This window comes from Pan paniscus, chromosome 6 (assembly GCF_029289425.2).
Source record: "Pan paniscus chromosome 6, NHGRI_mPanPan1-v2.0_pri, whole genome shotgun sequence".
In the NCBI taxonomy this organism is placed as follows: Eukaryota; Metazoa; Chordata; class Mammalia; order Primates; family Hominidae; genus Pan; species Pan paniscus.
Window position 1 is genome coordinate 9167990 of NC_073255.2, and position 17126 is coordinate 9185115.

Sequence of the window (17126 nt, forward strand, 5' to 3'; positions counted from 1 at the left end):
AGCACCACACCACCCTGAGCGCCAGGCCACCCGCAGCACCACACCACCCGGAGCACCAGGCCACCCGGAGCACCACACCACCTGGAGCACCAGGCCACTGGAACGCCACACCACTTGGAGCACCAGGCCACCCTGAGCACCAGGCTACCTAGAGCACCAGGTCACCTGGAGCAGCATAACACCTAGAGTGCCAGGTCACCTAGAGCACTAGGCCACCGGAGCGCCAGGCCACCCACAGCACCACACCACCCTGAGCACCAGGCCACCTGGAGCGCCAGGCCACTTGAGCACTCAGCCATGTGCTTGGGAATCCGATTTTATGGCAGAGCTATTTTTACATTTTTTAAAATGTTTTTAATGGTGATGGTTTATGGGATTGTACCCTGAGGCTTTGTAGTGCTGGGCATGGTTTAAAAATTGATTAAATAAATAAAATTCTGACACACCTGAGATGGGGAGAAGGCCAGGCTGGCTCTGCCTCCTGTGGGATAGAATTTACAAAATCTGTACCTGGGTTTGTTTTTGCTCCAGGGAGAAGGAAGGCATTTTTAACAATGAAAAAAAAGTTGCTCTCTAGAATCACTTTACATTGGACAGGACCCAGTTTGTGTGTTGATGACAGTCACTATGTGCACAAACTGCCATCCTCATCACCTCTCTGAGCAATGGAAGGTCAGTGCTCACACATGCCCCATTCCTCTACAGGAAAACCCAGATTTGGAGGGTCACTCAAAAGTAGCCAAAATTGGCCCCGGGCACGGTGGCTCATGTCTGTAATCCCAGCACGTTGGGAGGCCGAGGTGGGCAGATCACTTGAGGTCAGGAGTTTAAGACCAGCCGGGCCAACATGGTGAAACTAAAAATACAAAAATTAGCCAGGCATGGTGGCATGCGCCTGTAATCCCAGCTACTCATGAGGCTAAGGCAGGAGAATCGTTTGAACTCAGGAGGTGGAGGTTGCAGTGAGCTGGGATCGCACCACTGCACTCCAGCCTGGATGACAGAGCGAGACTCCATCTCAAAAAAAAAAAAAAAAAAGCCAAAATTGCTCTGAAATAATTCGGAAGAAAATAATTTAGCTGAATATATGTTTGATAAAAGGCATAATATATGAAAACACTGAACCAGCTAGAAGATATGTTGGAGATTTTTAGGATAAGAGAAATTTGCTTTGATGGCTTTGAAAGATGGACTCATTTTGTAGTAGGAAGGCGCTTTGTTCTGTTCTGAAGTGGAGATGACTGGGATATTCCAGGTGCTGACTAGCAGCGCACAACCCTCCCGCACCAAGGGCAGCCATTACTTAGGGCTGACAGCAGGAGGGCAGGGCTGGGCAGGTGGACTCAGGACGGTGGGTGCCACTCACCAAGGGCAGCTCTTCTCAGGGATGCTCCTTGGAAAATGAGCTCTGTCAGTCGGTCCATCCTGGAAGTACCACACCTTGATATCCTCCTCCAAGAGCTGCCTGGTGGAGATTAATCTATTGAAAGTTCTGAGAAGTCCAGCAGTTGAGAACTTATCTGTTTTTTTTTAATGCATCATTTTCAAACTTGTTTAACCAAAGAACTTGATTTTTCCTTCTGGAAAATGCTGCATATGTGTAATTTTCAATATTTATTCTCTCCCCTAAAATGTGAAATCTCCATTTTCTATTTCTAGGTAATCCAACCAGCAAGACTTTTGCATGATCACTTGTTTATAACATCCCATAGGTTTGAGGACGTTTGTCTCTATGTTGCCATCGTCCTCTGAATCGAGGCATCAATACTTGCAGTGAAATTAATTAATTTTTTAAATCCTGGCTTCAGAGTCCACAGATGAAGTTCTTATGACTCATTTGAGGCCTGTAGGCTGCAAGTTGGCCAACCCAGGCAGGCTGCAGCCTCCTCGTGGGGTCTAACTAGATGGAGTATCTTCCTACATCTTGTATACGCTCCCTGTATTAATCTGTTCTCACACTGCTAATAAAGACATACTTGAGACTGGGTAATTTATAAAGGAAGGAGGTTTAATGGACTCACAGTTCCACATGGCTGGGGAGGCCTCACAATCATAGTGGAAGGCAAAGGAGAAGCAAAGTCACATCTTACATGGTGGCAGGCAAGAGAGCATGTGTGGAGAACCTCCCATTTATAAAACCATCAGATCTCATGAGACGTATTCACTACCACGAGAACAGAATGGGAGAAACAGCCCTCATGATTCAATTATCTCCCCCAGGCCCCACCTTGACAAGTGGGGATTATTACAATTCAAGGTGAGATTTGGGTGGGGCACAGCCAAATCCTATCACTCCCCTCCCTCGTGACTATGTCAGGAAGCTTGCAGTCACCTTACAAGTGACACCAGACTTTGCACAGCTCAGAGCCAAGTGGGAAGGGACATTCCCCGGAGTGTCCAACCTGGAGAATGGCAGGACCGCCCCCCTTCCCCCGCCCCCGCTCCTCCCTCCCCTCCCCGCTCCTCCCTCATATCATTCCTGAGACGGCAGCCTCCCCCTTTTGTGTTGTCAGCCTCAGTTGTTTTCTTTGTCAGCACCCACTTACCAAGCTTAAGCTCTAATTACACTTATCTGTGCTGAAAATTGGCTATTATCACCATATAAACTCCTAATAGTAAGAAATACTTCCTTAGCAAACTGCAGGGACCACTTTCCTTGTTATCGCAACAGAACAGACAGTGGACAGTTGCTTCTCCAGGCTGAACCCCCTTGTTTCCTTTGCTTCTGGTGGCTGCAGGGGTGAGCAAGGTGGTGACCGTGGAAGTGAGAGGGAACTGGCAGCGCTGGCTGAAGGTGCGGGACCTCACCAAGGGAGTGACCTATTTCTTCCGTGTCCAAGCGCGGACCATCACCTACGGGCCCGAGCTCCAAGCCAATATCACAGCCGGGCCAGCCGAGGGTAAGTGGAACTCCGGGGGCAGACAATGTCAATTGCAACTTTAGCCTCCCGCCTCCTGCTTCACTGAGCTGAGATCCGTCTACATGCTCAGCAAGGCGATGTTAGCGGCCGAGAGCTGGCATCAACTTGGGGATGTCTGGGCAACATGGATGTCTTCAAAAGCACGTGTCAACATGGACTTTGATGGTGGACTTGTTACATCCATGAGCACATTGTTAAATATTAAGCATGGAAAGTTTTAGTTGTTTTTTTTTTTTTGAGAAATCTTAAGAGGAGAATAACTGAATTTGGCATTTGAAATAAATCAGAAAATTTTAAAGTTTTCCAGGTCGTAGGGAAGAAGCATGTACCTTCCCACTTATCCAACTGTTCTGCCCTTTGTTTAAAGACAGGAAGGCGTGGGCTGCAGAACCGGCATTCAGGGAGTGCTGCTTAGTCCCAGGCACAGTGCGGGGTGCCCTGCACGTGCCAGCTCTTTCAGGCCCTCTTCAGGTTTTTTCGTTGTTGTTTGTTTTTTGAGACAGGGTCTCAGTCTGTCACCCAAGCTGGAGTGCAGCGGCATGATCATAGCTCACTGCAGCCTCAACCTCCCCCGGCTCAAGCAATACCCCCGCCTCACCCTCCTGAGTAGCTGGGCTACAGGTGCAAGCCACCACACCTGGCTACTTTTTTTTGTATTTTGCAGAGACAAGTTTTTGCAATGTTGCACAGGCTGGTCTCAAACTCCTGGGCTCAAGCGATCCACCTATCTCAGCCTCCCAAAGTGGCTTACAGGCGTGAGCCACCACGCCCGGCCTTGCCTCCCTGTTATTAAGATGAAGAACCATGGGTGCGTGAGGTTAAGTAACCTGCCCAGACACTCTGCAGCCTCGACCGGTCTGACCCCCAGTGTGAAATCTCACAGGGTGGGATGTGAGCCCCCCAGGGCTGATGCCTCACCTCTCTTTTCTTCTTTATCCCGCAGGATCCCCGGGCTCGCCTAGAGATGTCCTGGTCACCAAGTCCGCCTCTGAACTGACGCTGCAGTGGACTGAGGGACACTCTGGTGACACACCTACCACGGGCTATGTGATCGAGGCCCGGCCCTCAGGTAGGGTGGCCGGCCCCACAAACGGGGGTCTCAGCCCAGCGGACGGCAGTGCTTCTAAGACTGTGTCGGGGGCTTCCGTCACTTTCTCTTTTAGCATTTTCCCCCCACAAAGCTGAGACCAAGAGGGCGGTTTTGGTGAAAGAAGACTTCCATGGCTCACTCAGCTCCTCCCAGTCTTCATAGTCACAACTGTGCCGTTCACCTTAAGGGCATACGCTTTGGAATGTTTTAGCCCCAGGACACTTAGGATGATAATGGTTATTCCTAGAAACAGGTGAATGAGAACTTAGGGACACCAAAAGGCATTTGTGAACTCATCCATGAATGTTTTCAGGGACTCATGTCAGGGTTCTAAATGTTTGCTGCCGAGACGGAAAACATCAGGCTTGTTTCTGATAATACGAAGATTCTTATTAATAGTGAAACCGACACATCGTTTGCTTCATTTTTTAGGCTTCTGAAAATGAGGTCTGAGATCCATTTCCAGCCTTATTCACCAGAATAATTTTTTTCACCCTTCCTTCCATTTGCCTTTAATAACTAAGGATGGGCATTATTGGGAAATGAGTTTCTGATCGGGTGCGTCGGATATGACTGCTTGGAGCTAGTGGGTATCACCTAACACAGAAAGCACGGAACAGCTCTAATATGACCTTCAGACGGTTGCACAGTTAATCGTGAACATCTGAGCATGAAAATATGTGATGTGTCAGGGACGCTATTCAGGAAGCAAACCATCAAACCCCGCCTGCCAATCTGGCAGGACCACGGTGCTAGGAACTGCTTTAGTCTAATACTTAAACAGGCTATTAGACCAAGAGGAAAGACCCCAAAGCTACATCTGTCACTGTGTCAGGACACTCGTTCCCTCCTCCCCCACCAAATTGCTTTTGAAAGATTATTAGTTACAAGTGCCTTCTAGAAACTTCTTTATTTTATTTTATTTTTTTGAGACAGAGTCTCTTTCTGTCACCCAGGCTGGAGTGCAGTGGTGCAATCTCAGCTCCCTGCAACCTCTGCCTCCCGGGTTCAAGCAATTCTCCTGCCTCAGCCTCCCGAGTAGCTGGGATTACAGGCACCCGCCATCACTCCCAGCTAATTTTTATATTTTTAGTAGAGAGGGGGTTTCACCATGTTGGCCAGGCTGGTCTCAAACTCCTGACCTCAAGTGATCTACCCTCCTCGGCCTCCCAAAGTGACGGGATTACAGGCCTGAGCCACCACGCCCAGCCACCTTCTAGAAACTTCTAAGGAGAAACCTAGTGCATCAGCATGAAAAAGCCAAAGGCAACATAAACATTTCTTTGGCTCAGTAACTCAGAAATCCAGACGTGCTCGCCTGGGGGACCCTGAGAGTATCTTTTGAGCAGGGCGTCTGTCCTGTTGTGGAAACAGAGGGTCCTGAGTTGGTAAAGGATGTGAGTTTGGCAGGGGCCTCCTGTGGTCACTGCCTGTGAAAGCCCATGGCCCCTCACACAGCCAGCTGGCCCTTTGCTAATGACTTTGATTCAAGAGCACTTTCCGAGATTGACAGGAGCTGAGACGTGTGGGTTCTGGGGCCAAATTGAGGCTTTGTGGAGGCCAAGGGGGAGGGAGCTGGTGGCAGGGAGCAGCCCAGACTTAAGAAACCACTTCAGACACTTTCCTCCCCATATCCAGGGAGAGCACCGATTTCTTCCTCAACTCTTCCAGCCTGGGTGACAGAGCAAGACTCCGTCTCAAAAAAAAAAAAAAAAAAAAAAAGTTTCTAGAAGGCACTTGTAACTAATAATCTTTCAAAAGCAGGTTGGTGGGGGAGGAGGGAACGAATGTCCTGACAGATATAACAAATAGGATCCAGGCGTTCACAAATAGAATTCAGGAGATCCGTGAGCTTGGATGGGGAAAATACACATTTTATTTTCACTGACCTCTAACTAGAATTTGGCATTTCCTGTAATTATGGATGCAGGCACATTCGTTATCCAGGGCTGCCTTAGCAAAGTCCCACAAACTAGGCAGCCTCCACAACAGACATGGGTTGTCTCACAGTTCTGGAGGCCGGAAGCCCACAGTCAAGGTGGCAGCAGGGCAGGCTCCTCCTGAGGCTGTGAGGGAGGATCTGTTTCCTGTAACCTCTCCCCCAGCTTCTGGTGGTTACAGGCCATCCTGGGTGATCTGGGGCTAACAGGTGCTTCACCCATCTCTGCCTTCATCTTCCCATGGTGATCTCCCTGTATGTGTGTCTGCATCTCGGTTTTATCTTTTATGAGGACGCCAGTCATACTAGACTGGGGACCCACTCTACTCCGGCAGGACTTCATCCTAACTAATTACATCCGCAACTACCCTATTTCCAAATAAGCTCATTGGGAGGTATTGGGGGTTCGGACTTCAACGTATGAATTTGCAGTTGGGGGCAGAGACAATTCAATGCATAATATTAGCTAAGAAACCACATAACTCATAGCAGGACCTGTGACACTTCCAGGAGTACTTTCGTATGACTTCCCCGCCATTGCAGATATTTCACAATGCTGTTTAGATGTGTCCTTACGTTGAAATCACAGTCATTTGTAGACTCTCTGCTGGACCTTGTTGGCTAATGAGTCCATGAAGCGTAGACTTTTGAGTTGTGCTGGGATAACGGTGGCCGCAGGTCACCTAAACCCAACTCTTCATATGTCTTCCAAGGAACCACGTCGCTAAACAAGTTGGTGCAAAGAAAACCACCCATAATCCATGCCTCCAGCATTACCTGGAGACACGAGTTCCCAGGAACCTGCAGGTGCCTCCAGGTGATCGTAGGCATTACCAGTTCTATGACTCCGTTCTCACATTGCCATAAAGAAATGTCTGAGACTGAGTAATTTATAAAGAAAAAAAGTTTAGTTGGCTCGCAGTTCTGCAGGCTGTACAGGAAGCATGGTGGCTTTGCTTCTGGGGAGGCCCCAGGAAATCATGGGGAGACCCCAGGAAGCTTCCAATCATGGCAGAAAGCCAACAGGGAGCCGGCACGCCACATGGCTGGGGCAGGAGGAAGAGAGTGAGTGGGGAGGTGCCACACATTTTTAAACAACCAGATCTCATGAGAACTCACTCCCTATTGTGAGAACAGCACCAACGGGGTGGTCCTAAAGCCATTCATGAGAAACCCACTGCTGTGATCCAAACACCTCCCACCAGGCCCCTCCCCCAGCACCGGGGACGATCATTCAACCTGAGATTTGGGTGGGGACACAGAGCCAAACAATATCACCAGTAGAATTGGTTTCCTTTTCAATTTTACTTTATATATCTACAACCATTCTGAGAAAGTGTCCTTGAGCCAACAGATTGCCACAGGGACCCACGGTGCCGAGAGCAGATTAAAACGCCTGTAATCCCAGCACTTTGGGAGGCCGAGGTGGGCGGATCACTTGAGGTCAGGAGTTTAAGACCAGCCTGACCAACATGGTGAAACCCAGTCTCTACTACAAATAGAAAAAAATTAGCTGGGTGTGGTGGCATGCACCTATAGTCCCAGCTAGTCGGGAAGCTGAGGCAGGAGAATCGCTTGAACCCAGAAGGCAGAAGTTGCAGTGAGCTGAGATGACGCCACTGCACTCTAGCCTGGGCAACAGAGTGAGACTCTGTCTCAAAAAAAAAAAGACACCTGCACTAGAAAACTACAGAAGGGCCTGGCTACGAAACTTCCTCCTCCCTGAACGCCTGCCTCCCTGACTACAGATTAAGGATCCCAGCAGATGGGTGGCTGTCACAGGGTCACAGAAGGAGGCATTCTGGATCTCGACCGCATCCCTGCCCATGTCCCAGTTGTGAGATTGCAGCACAGTTTTGCAGGATGTTACCACTGGGGGACACTGGGTAAAGGATACACAGACTTGCTCTCCGTTGTTTCTTACAACCGCTTGGGACTCTTCAGCTACCTCAAAATGATATGTTTAGCGTCAAGTAACCATTGAAAAAGCCATGGTGTCCGTCTTCCCCAGCCTGCTCGGACAAGCACACCAATGTGTCTTTGAGCACTCGTGTGTGGGAGAGCAGCCTGTGGGATGGGGCGGCACCAGCCAGACACGGGTGCCTGGGCTCAGCCTCTTAACACTGTGAACACATCTCAGCATTTTCCAGGCAGCGATAAGGCATTGGTTCTCAGGCTTGCCGAGAGAGCCCTTGACTTTCTCCTCAGGTTCTCATATGCTGCTCCGCCGGCTGCACGAAGGGAACAGGACGCCTGTTGGTTACTGGTGCGGCCCAGGGAGCCTGGCAGGCCGTGCGGATTAGAAGTAATTGGCGTGTCGGCGAGGGCTTCACACTGGGCCCACGCCTCAGAGTGGCTTGCCTAACATGGAGAAGCTTCTGAAGTCAGCTGAGTCTGAGCTCAGCAGGGTTGGGGCCAGTGTGTGGAAACTGACCCACAGGGGACCAAGATGTGACAACAGACTTATCAAGAAGACCCCAGCTTTTTCGGCGAGGGCTGAAGATCCTGCACTGACTTCTGCTTGGCTGCTCAACATTCAAAAGCAGGTCGCCAACGATCTCCCCTTTCGGATCATGAAGGGAACCCAAGCAGGCCGCGGGACCCGTGTTCTTTCATGGGAAGTTGAGACGCCCCCTCCCTTCTATGACTAAGGCCAGCAGCAGCTCAGGCAAATGAAATGCTTTATGGATTGTCAACATTTAAGCACCTTGCTGGTACCTGAGGGCTTTGGATCTCAGCTGTCATCCATTACAGGCCTCATTACACAAAACATTAAATGCTGTATCATCTCATTTTCCCACCGAAGCTCCCTGGCAAGACGTTCTCCAGGTGGGGTGTGGTTTGCTCCAGGTGCAATGAATGGGCCCCGTTTTGTATTGGGAGGGGCCACACAGGGGCCCTCACCGCTGGGTATCTGGGAGACGGGCACTCGGTGCCAGGCAGCCCCTCTGGCCCACGTGGTCGGCTCGGCCTGATGTCTCTCTATCCAGCTGAGTCTCTACCTTGCCCCTGGGAGACAAGACACTCATCAGCTTTGTTGCTGCTTTGCAGAGGGCGGCCAGCGGGCCTGGGCAGCCCGGGCAGATGGCAGTGGAGCGTGCTGCCCTCCCATCCCCATCCTTCCTTCCACCCCCGCACATTCTACTGCATAGCCCCTGTTGCCGTGACTGTGTGGAGACGCAGAACTGAGCAGCACCTAATGAAATTAGCCCCAGGCTAGAACACAGATCCCCTCTTATTCCTGGAGAGGGCGCTCCATGAGTGTGAGCCCAAGGACACTGCCACCAGCTTCCGCCAGCATGGCCTGGCCCACACATTCCTTTCTCTGGCTGTGCATAAGTTTCCTCCAAATTGGTGTTGCAAAACTCCCTGGAAGGCACTGGAAACTATGCACTGGGCATATGCAGATGATCTATTTACACAGATTATTCTAAGGCATTTTACTGGGTAGATCATGAAGCCTAATTTACATATTTACACAATAGACTGGAATGACACTAAAGGAACTATAAATATATTTTCCTCTCCAAAGCAGCCATGAAATACATATTTAGAATGTGCCCAATGCAGGCAGATATTGTATTGCTTTTTTTTTTTTTTTTCTTAAATAATGTGTGTAGCCCAGAGACGAGGGCAGGTGGCTGGAGGACAGGTCCCGTGCCTGATGGGGACACCCCCCAGCCGGAGGCCTGGACTGCTGTCCACTGGTAGTCCCCTGGGGCTTTCCAGTTCCCTCCCCATTGATTTTGTTCAATTTCAGTCTTTGGCAACGGGAGTTTTCAAGTGAGTAAGGAAGAAAATCAGTATTTCTCTGAAGGTTTGACATCCATAGAAGTTCCAAGTCAGCAGGTTCAGCAAGAGGGGGCTGCTGCCATGGCTCTGATGGTGCCCGGTCCCCTCATGTGCTGCTTGTCTTTCTCATAAGCGCATTTCTGACAGCTTGTCAGCCTGGCTTCCCACCCCTTCCTGGGGTCAGCCTGCAACACGGGCTGTCTTTCTTCATCATCTTAACATGCAATGCATTTTGCCTCCTGCCTTGAATGAGGATCCGATGGAAGGTAACTGTCTTTTTTTTTAATTGGATGTATTTAGCCTCGTGTTTAAGCCCCACCAGCTTCAGTGAAATTTCTAACCTGGATTGACCATTCATACAAAAAGAAATGGCAGTATTTAAGAAATAAACAACTGACAGGCTTGCATTTGCTCTGAGCTGCAGGCTGACAGTCAAGCGGTTGGTTGTGTGAGTGCGTGGAACCAGAAATCTCAGGCGGTGAATGACGGTTTCATTCAGCATGGAGACCCTGATTAATTGTCCATGAAATCAAACTTTTGTATTGGCATGACGTCGGCCCTCATACCTGCAGCACGCAGCTCCGTTCTGGGCGTTGGAGGGATAAATTGAGTGCAGACCCTTGGACGTGCTGCGCTGGGCTCCAGCTCAATTCAGAAAAGAGGTGATCATGTTTCTGGGTGTATTAGGACATCGTCTGGGAACAGATGTGCCTCCTACCGCTTGGGCGGGGGGAGATGCTGGCACCAGAAGCTAACAGCTGACTCATTCTGTCGGCTGGAGACAAGCATGGATGGATAGCAGAACCTATTTGTACAGAAAAGATTTCTTTTTTCAAGGATCTTCAATATTAGCCACTTACTTCCCTTGTTTAAGTGGACAAATCACGCCATAAAAAATGAAGATGCATAGTTCATATTCTTTAAAGAAAAGCCGCCTCAATGGGAAGCTGAACTGGCTCTTGCTTTTTCCCACTCAGCCTTCCTTCTGAGGTGGACAGGATTGGAGGTTGTGGTGACAGCGTGGCTTCTTCAGGAATATTTTGCAAAGTCTCTTTCTCAGTGGCTTCCCACTTTCTTAGTGGTATTTCGCCAATGGCGTTTCAGTAACAAGAGTCCAGGAAGGTGCTCTTTTGGGCAGCCAGGAAGGAAAGACCAAGCACGATAGACAGGTGTGATTTGCAGTCACACCACCATGAGGGCACCTCCGCCTTCCACAGACATGAAGTGGCAGGTCCAGCCCAGAGGTGGACATTACCCACAGGAAGTTCAAACCCTGGGCCTCAGCAGGGGACTTGATGCCTGCATCAGTCATTTTGGGGGATCAGTGATCTGGGGATGTGGCTTTTTAGGGGACATGACTGTCCTCTTCCAGCCGGGCATTGCTTTTCTCTTTTCTTTTTGAAACAGAGTCTCACTCTATTGCCCAGGCTGGAGTGCAGTGGTGCAATCTCGGCTCACTGCAACCTTCACCTCCCGGGATCAAGCGATTCTCCTGCCTCAGTCTCCTGAGTAGCTGGGATTACAGGAGCGTGCCATCATACCCAGCTAATTTTTGTATTTTTAGTAGAGACGGGGTTTCACCATGTTGATCAGGCTGGTCTTGAACTCCTGACCTCGTGATCTGTCTACCTCGGTCTCCCAAAGTGCTGGGATTACAGGCGGGAGCCACTGCACCCGGCCCTTGCTTTTCCTACAACGGCAACACAGCTCGTTCATTGGGGAAGAGAAACCAGGCTGGCTCTTCCAGACAACCCAGAGAGCTGACCCTAGCCTGGGTGATTGACAAGTGGCTGACTGTGTGCCCAGAATTGCCTTTAAAAAGGATGAGGCCCTGCTGTCCTCTCGAGTGTTGACTGAGATGGAAATCCAGGCGCTGGGGACTGTCCAGAACATGGAAAAATCGATTGCATAAATCTCATTTTTGCTAATAGTTCTGTAATGTTATTTTCCCCCTAATTTGTAGAGATACTTTTTTCCATCATTGATTTATTGAGATATTTAACAGCATAATACAAATGAGAAAAATAATCCACAGTTGAGAAATAGAGTGGACGCCTTACCAGCTGCCAAATTTTTTTCTTACCCACTCGTGATCGTGGTGTAAATATTAGTACGAGATAAGTAGCCCGGTGAATTATAGCTAGAGTGGAAAATATGCTAATTTGGGAAAGGCAGAATTAAGCAGAATAAAAATGGGAACATTTTCTTCTGTTAATTCAGAAGGAAATTATCTCGGTATGACATTCCCCCTCACCCAACATTTTTTAGTGTAAATGGATTGCTAAATAAATCGTTCTGCGTTAAGATTCTTTATCAATATTTTAAAATGTTATTATGAAAAATGCACACAATTCCTGGAGCTATGACGGAGTGCTTAAAATAAAATGTGGCCTTTAGGTGATGGTACAGGAAGGGAGAATCATTTTTTTTTTTCCTCAGGAGCAGGAAAGCATTACAGAAACATTAATGCAAAAGACATTCAGAGAATCCACTCCGGAGGTGTTCAGACCTTCTCAGAACAGTCTGAAGAAATCCTTCACTTTCTTAGTCCCTTAATTTCAATGGCTTTAAGCAACACCCAGTTTATAAGAGTCTGTATTTGGTCTTTAGTGTCTATTACAACATAAAATTGTCTATCTTTTTAGAGGAAAAATACAATTCATTCAATATATAAAGCCCTTAAAATAGTGACTTGCTCACAGTAAGCAGTAAATAAAATAGTGGTGGTTATTATTTATTGAAAGCCTGCTGTACTAGGCCCTGAGAAAGCCCATGGGATACAAAGAGGAATGCAGGGGTTGGGGGTGGGACAGATGGGTGGATGGGTGGAAGGAAGAATGGATGGATAATGGATGGATGGATGGATGGATGGAAGGAGGGGGACCCAGAAGGAAGGAAGGAAGGGTGGGTGGGCAGGCAGATGGATGGGAGGTGGATGAGTGGGTGGCTGGTGGGTGAGTGGATGGATAGATGAATGGAAGGAAGGAAGGAAGGGTGGGTGGGTGGGTGGGTGGATTGATGGGTAGGTAGATGAGTAGATGTGTGGATGGATGGATGAATGGATAGATGGATAGGTGGATGGGTGAGTGGGTGGATGAATGGATGAATGGATGGGTGGGTGGATGAATGAATTGATGAAGGAAGGATGAATGGATGGATGGATGAATGAATGGATGGATGCCTGGATGGATAGATGGATGGATGGCTAGAGGGAAGGGAAGGGAGGGCAGGGGAGGGAAGGGGAGGAAAGGGAAGGGAAGGGAGGGCACAGGAGGAGAGGGAAGGGGAGTGGAGGGCAGGGGGAAGGAAGGAGGGAGGGAAGGAAGGAAAGAAGGTTGGTTACATGGATGAATGGAAGGAAGGAAGGAAAAATGGATGGATGGATAGAAGGAAGGAAGAATGGATGGATAATGAATGGATGGATGATGGATGGATGGATGATTACATAGGAAGATGGATCATGGAAAGATGGACGGAAGGATGGATGGATAGATGATAGCTAGAGGGAAGCAAGGAAGAATGGAATGGATGGATGGTTACATGGATGGATGGGTGGATGGATGATGCTAAGCCTGATGGTGTGAACAGGCAGGTAAATGTGCTGATGTGATTTAGAAGCCCATTGGTGGAAGCAGTCATCCCTTCCTGGAACGTGGGGTGGGGTCAAGGTTGCCGTCAAAAAGATGAGTCTGAGGGGGCAAAAGGACTCTTGATTTTCCTCCATCCCCTGTCCACAGGCTGTGGGTAAGTCATTAGAACAGCGATCTCATCTGATTCCCTGATGGATGGCACAGGGTCTGATCAAAGAGTAGACCACATTTGTGGATGAATAAGGGAGTGAGGCAGGGGAGGAGGGGGCAACAGTTCTCCAGGTCAAGAGGAGGCCTGGACAGAGTAAATGCACAAGTCTTCCCTGACCATTCTTAAGCCAAACTCACATACGACAATATAAACCACATACAACCAGCATAAACTACATACAGCCAGCAATCTGTGTGTGAACCTCAGCATCCTAGGAGAAAGAAGGTAGGCTTAGGCTCTGGCTTGCCATTCTGACATTATTAGTGGTGATGAGTGTCTTGGTGAGAAATGGCTGTAAATGAGAATATTTAGAAATAATGGCCAGGCATAGTGGCTCATGCCTATAATTCCAGCACTTTGAGAGGCCAAGGCAGGCAGATGGCTTGAGCTCGGCAGTTCGAGCCCAGCCTGGGCAACATAGGGAGACCCTGTCACTACAAAAAAAAAAAAAAAAATTAACAACTTAGCCAGGCGTGGTGGTGCACGCCTGTAGACCCAGCTATCCAGGAGACTGAGGCAGGAGGATAACTTGAGTCCAGTAGTTTGAGGCTGCAGTGAGCTATGATTGCACCACTGCACTCCAGCCTGTGTGGACAGAGGAGGGCCTGGTCTCAAAAAAAAAAAAAAGAAAGGAAGAAGAAAGAAAGAGCAAGAGAGAAAGCAATCAGAGAGGGAGGGAGGGAAGATCAGTATTATACTACCTTTCTGCCGGTGGAGAGATTTGTACCTTTAAAATCTCATTCACGTCTATTCCTCATTAACCTGTGACTGTAAGGACTTAAGTCGGTGCACATTCTAAATCCTCTGCAAATACAGACAGATACAATAGCAATTTTCTGCCTATTTACTGTTGGGCTAATCCATCTGAGTGTACCTGGTGATTCCAGGTGGGTGATAAGGTTGGTTTCTGGAGCAGTCTCAGTGCCCATAAAGTAGTCAGCACGGGTACACACATATCCAAATGGGTTTTCCCTCACCAGATTCCCTGCTTTGTAAAAGATCTCATAGCTGCGCCTAGAAAAGCAAATACAGTTCATGAAGGATTGCTACTTCAAATGAACACTTTGGCCTCTGAGCCTACTTTTTTTTTTTTTTTTTTTTTTTTTTTTTTTTTTTTTTTACCAAACAGCCTCCTTAGAATTGAATTTATATTTTATCTTACAAACACACGTACAGCACTTACTATGTGTGAGGCACTGTCCTAAGCACTTTATAAATATTAGCTTACTTAATCCTCGAAGCAAATCTATGATGAAGATGCCTTTGTTATCACCATTCTACAGACAGGGGTCAGAGAGGTTCTGTTCTTTGTCTAAAGCCACACAGCTAATTGAATTGGTGGGGCCGGGCTTTGCAAAGAGGCTGTCTAGCTCCAGGCTCCAGCACCCCTTTCAGCCGTGATGCTATAGTGTCATAAGTTTTTTTCTTTCTTTTTTTTTCCCCTTTTTCCTTTTTTCTTTTCTTTTTTTTTTTTTTTTTTTTGTTATAATGTGAAGTCATAAAAATTGCAAAGTTCTTTGTTTGTTTTTTGAGATAGAGTCTCACTCTGTTACCCAGGCTGTAGTGCAATGGCACAATCTCAGCTCAGCTCACTGCAACCTCAACCTCCCAGGCTCAAGCAATCCTCCTGCTTCAGCCTCTTGAGTAGTAGTAGGGACCACAGGTGCATGCCACCATGCCTGGCTAATTTTTAAAATTGTGCGTATATATGTTTCCCTGTGTTGCCCAGGCTGGTCTCCAGTTCTGGGCTCAAGCAGTCCTGTAACCGCAGCCTCTCAAAGTACTGGGATAACAGGCATGAGCCACCATGCCTGGCTCATCGTGATTCTTTACAACAAATCTCACTGATCACATTTCTTTTGCTCTGTGGCTGGAGAGATGCCTCAGAACCCAACTCATATGCCTCTAACTTCCTCTCTATGTCTGATTTTAATTTTAAATTTATTAATGGCTTTAATTTCGAGTTTATTCATGTTTTCTTATATGTGAGGTTTATAATAAATCATACATACATATATTTACTGTGGTGAGATATGCATAACCTAACACTTCCCACTATGACCATTTCAAGTGTCCAGTTCAGTAGCATTGAGCACGTTGTTCTACAACCATCACACCATTCATCTCCAGAACGCTCTTCGACTTGCAAAACTGAGACTCCGTCCCCATTCAGCACTCACTCCGCATCCAGTGCCCCTGATGCCTCATCCAGGGCTGCTGCAAGCCGACCCACCAGGCAGGTGCATGGGGCTCGCACCTGGGACTTCGCACTTCTAACCTCTGCTCTCGCCTCCCCATCCCTCTTGCAGATGAAGGCTTATGGGACATGTTTGTGAAGGACATCCCGCGGAGCGCCACATCCTACACTCTCAGCCTGGATAAGCTCCGGCAAGGAGTGACTTACGAGTTCCGGGTGGTGGCTGTGAATGAGGCGGGCTACGGGGAGCCCAGCAACCCCTCCACGGCCGTGTCAGGTAGGCCCTCCCAGGGAGGTCTGTCTTCTCCTGAAGGATGGGAGGGAGAAATGGGGTCGAGGGGGACCCAGGGAGGTCTGTCTTCTCCTGAAGGATGGGAGGGAGAAATGGGGTCGAGGGGGACCCAGGGAGGTCTGTCTTCTGAAGGATGGGAGGGAGAAATGGGGTCGAGGGGGACCCTGGGAGGTCTGTCTTCTCCTGAAGGATGGGAGGGAGAAATGGGGTCGAGGGGGACCCTGGGAGGTCTGTCTTCTCCTGAAGGATGGGAGGGAGAAATGGGGTCGAGGGGGACCCTGGGAGGTCTGTCTTCTCCTGAAGGATGGGAGGGAGAAATGGGGTCGAGGGGGACCCTGGGAGGTCTGTCTTCTCCTGGAGGACGGGAGGGAGAAATGAAGTCAAGCGGAATGAAAGGGACACACATCTGCTGCTGTAGGTGTCTCCAACTTAGTTGAGGTTCTGCCCAGGGAACATGTGGGTGGGGAGAGCAGTGCCAGTCTCCGGGTGCCTCCCCAGTGCCACCCGTCCTCCTGGGCTGCTCCCTGCTTCCCTCTGGCAGGACCCCAGGCCCCAGAGCCTCCCCCAGCACCACCAGCAAGGCCCCTTATGGGCTTTGTGTCCACGCTGTGCACCAGCAATTCCTAATGTGTTTCCTCATAGTTTTAAAAATCAGAGACACATGGAAGTGTCAGAGGTGTGAGCATGAGCCACGTGGTGTCCCCTCCACAGCAAAATCATTCGCAAGGAAAGCAGAGCCCCGATCCCCTGTGTTAGCTGACGCATCCTTGCCGGGGAGCATGTGTGATTTTGGATGGGCAAGAACCACCCCGGCAGCTATGGGGGAGCCCACAAGTGCCTGACAAGAGGTCACGTCTTCCTGGGGCCTCCCAGAAAGCCAGCGGAGGGGCCGGGGATAGTAGCTGCTCTGGGCTCAGGGTGAGCAGTATTGCCGTCCCTGAGGATGGCGTGCAGGTGAAGGTACTGCCGATCCCAGGCTGGGCATTTCTTCACGTGCACACCTTCGCTGTGAGGTACCGCAGGCTCCAGAGGCCACCCTGGGTCCAGGTCCAGGTCTGCTCTCGGGGGAGTGGCAGAGAAGGCCAGGGCAGGGC

General features: G+C 49.2%; 1 protein-coding gene across 4 annotated transcripts in view; it reads left to right on the forward strand.

Annotated features, from left to right (window-relative positions):
• The window catches only part of SDK1 (sidekick cell adhesion molecule 1), a 963741-nt gene that overhangs the window by 913405 nt on the left and 33210 nt on the right, over positions 1-17126 (forward strand). For all 4 annotated transcript variants that reach the window (XM_034963556.4, XM_063605603.1, XM_063605604.1 and 1 more), the window contains 3 exons: positions 2739-2900; positions 3865-3990; positions 15853-16017. In XM_034963556.4, the coding sequence (XP_034819447.2) occupies positions 2739-2900; positions 3865-3990; positions 15853-16017 (453 nt within the window). The remainder of the gene's footprint in view (positions 1-2738; positions 2901-3864; positions 3991-15852; positions 16018-17126) is intronic.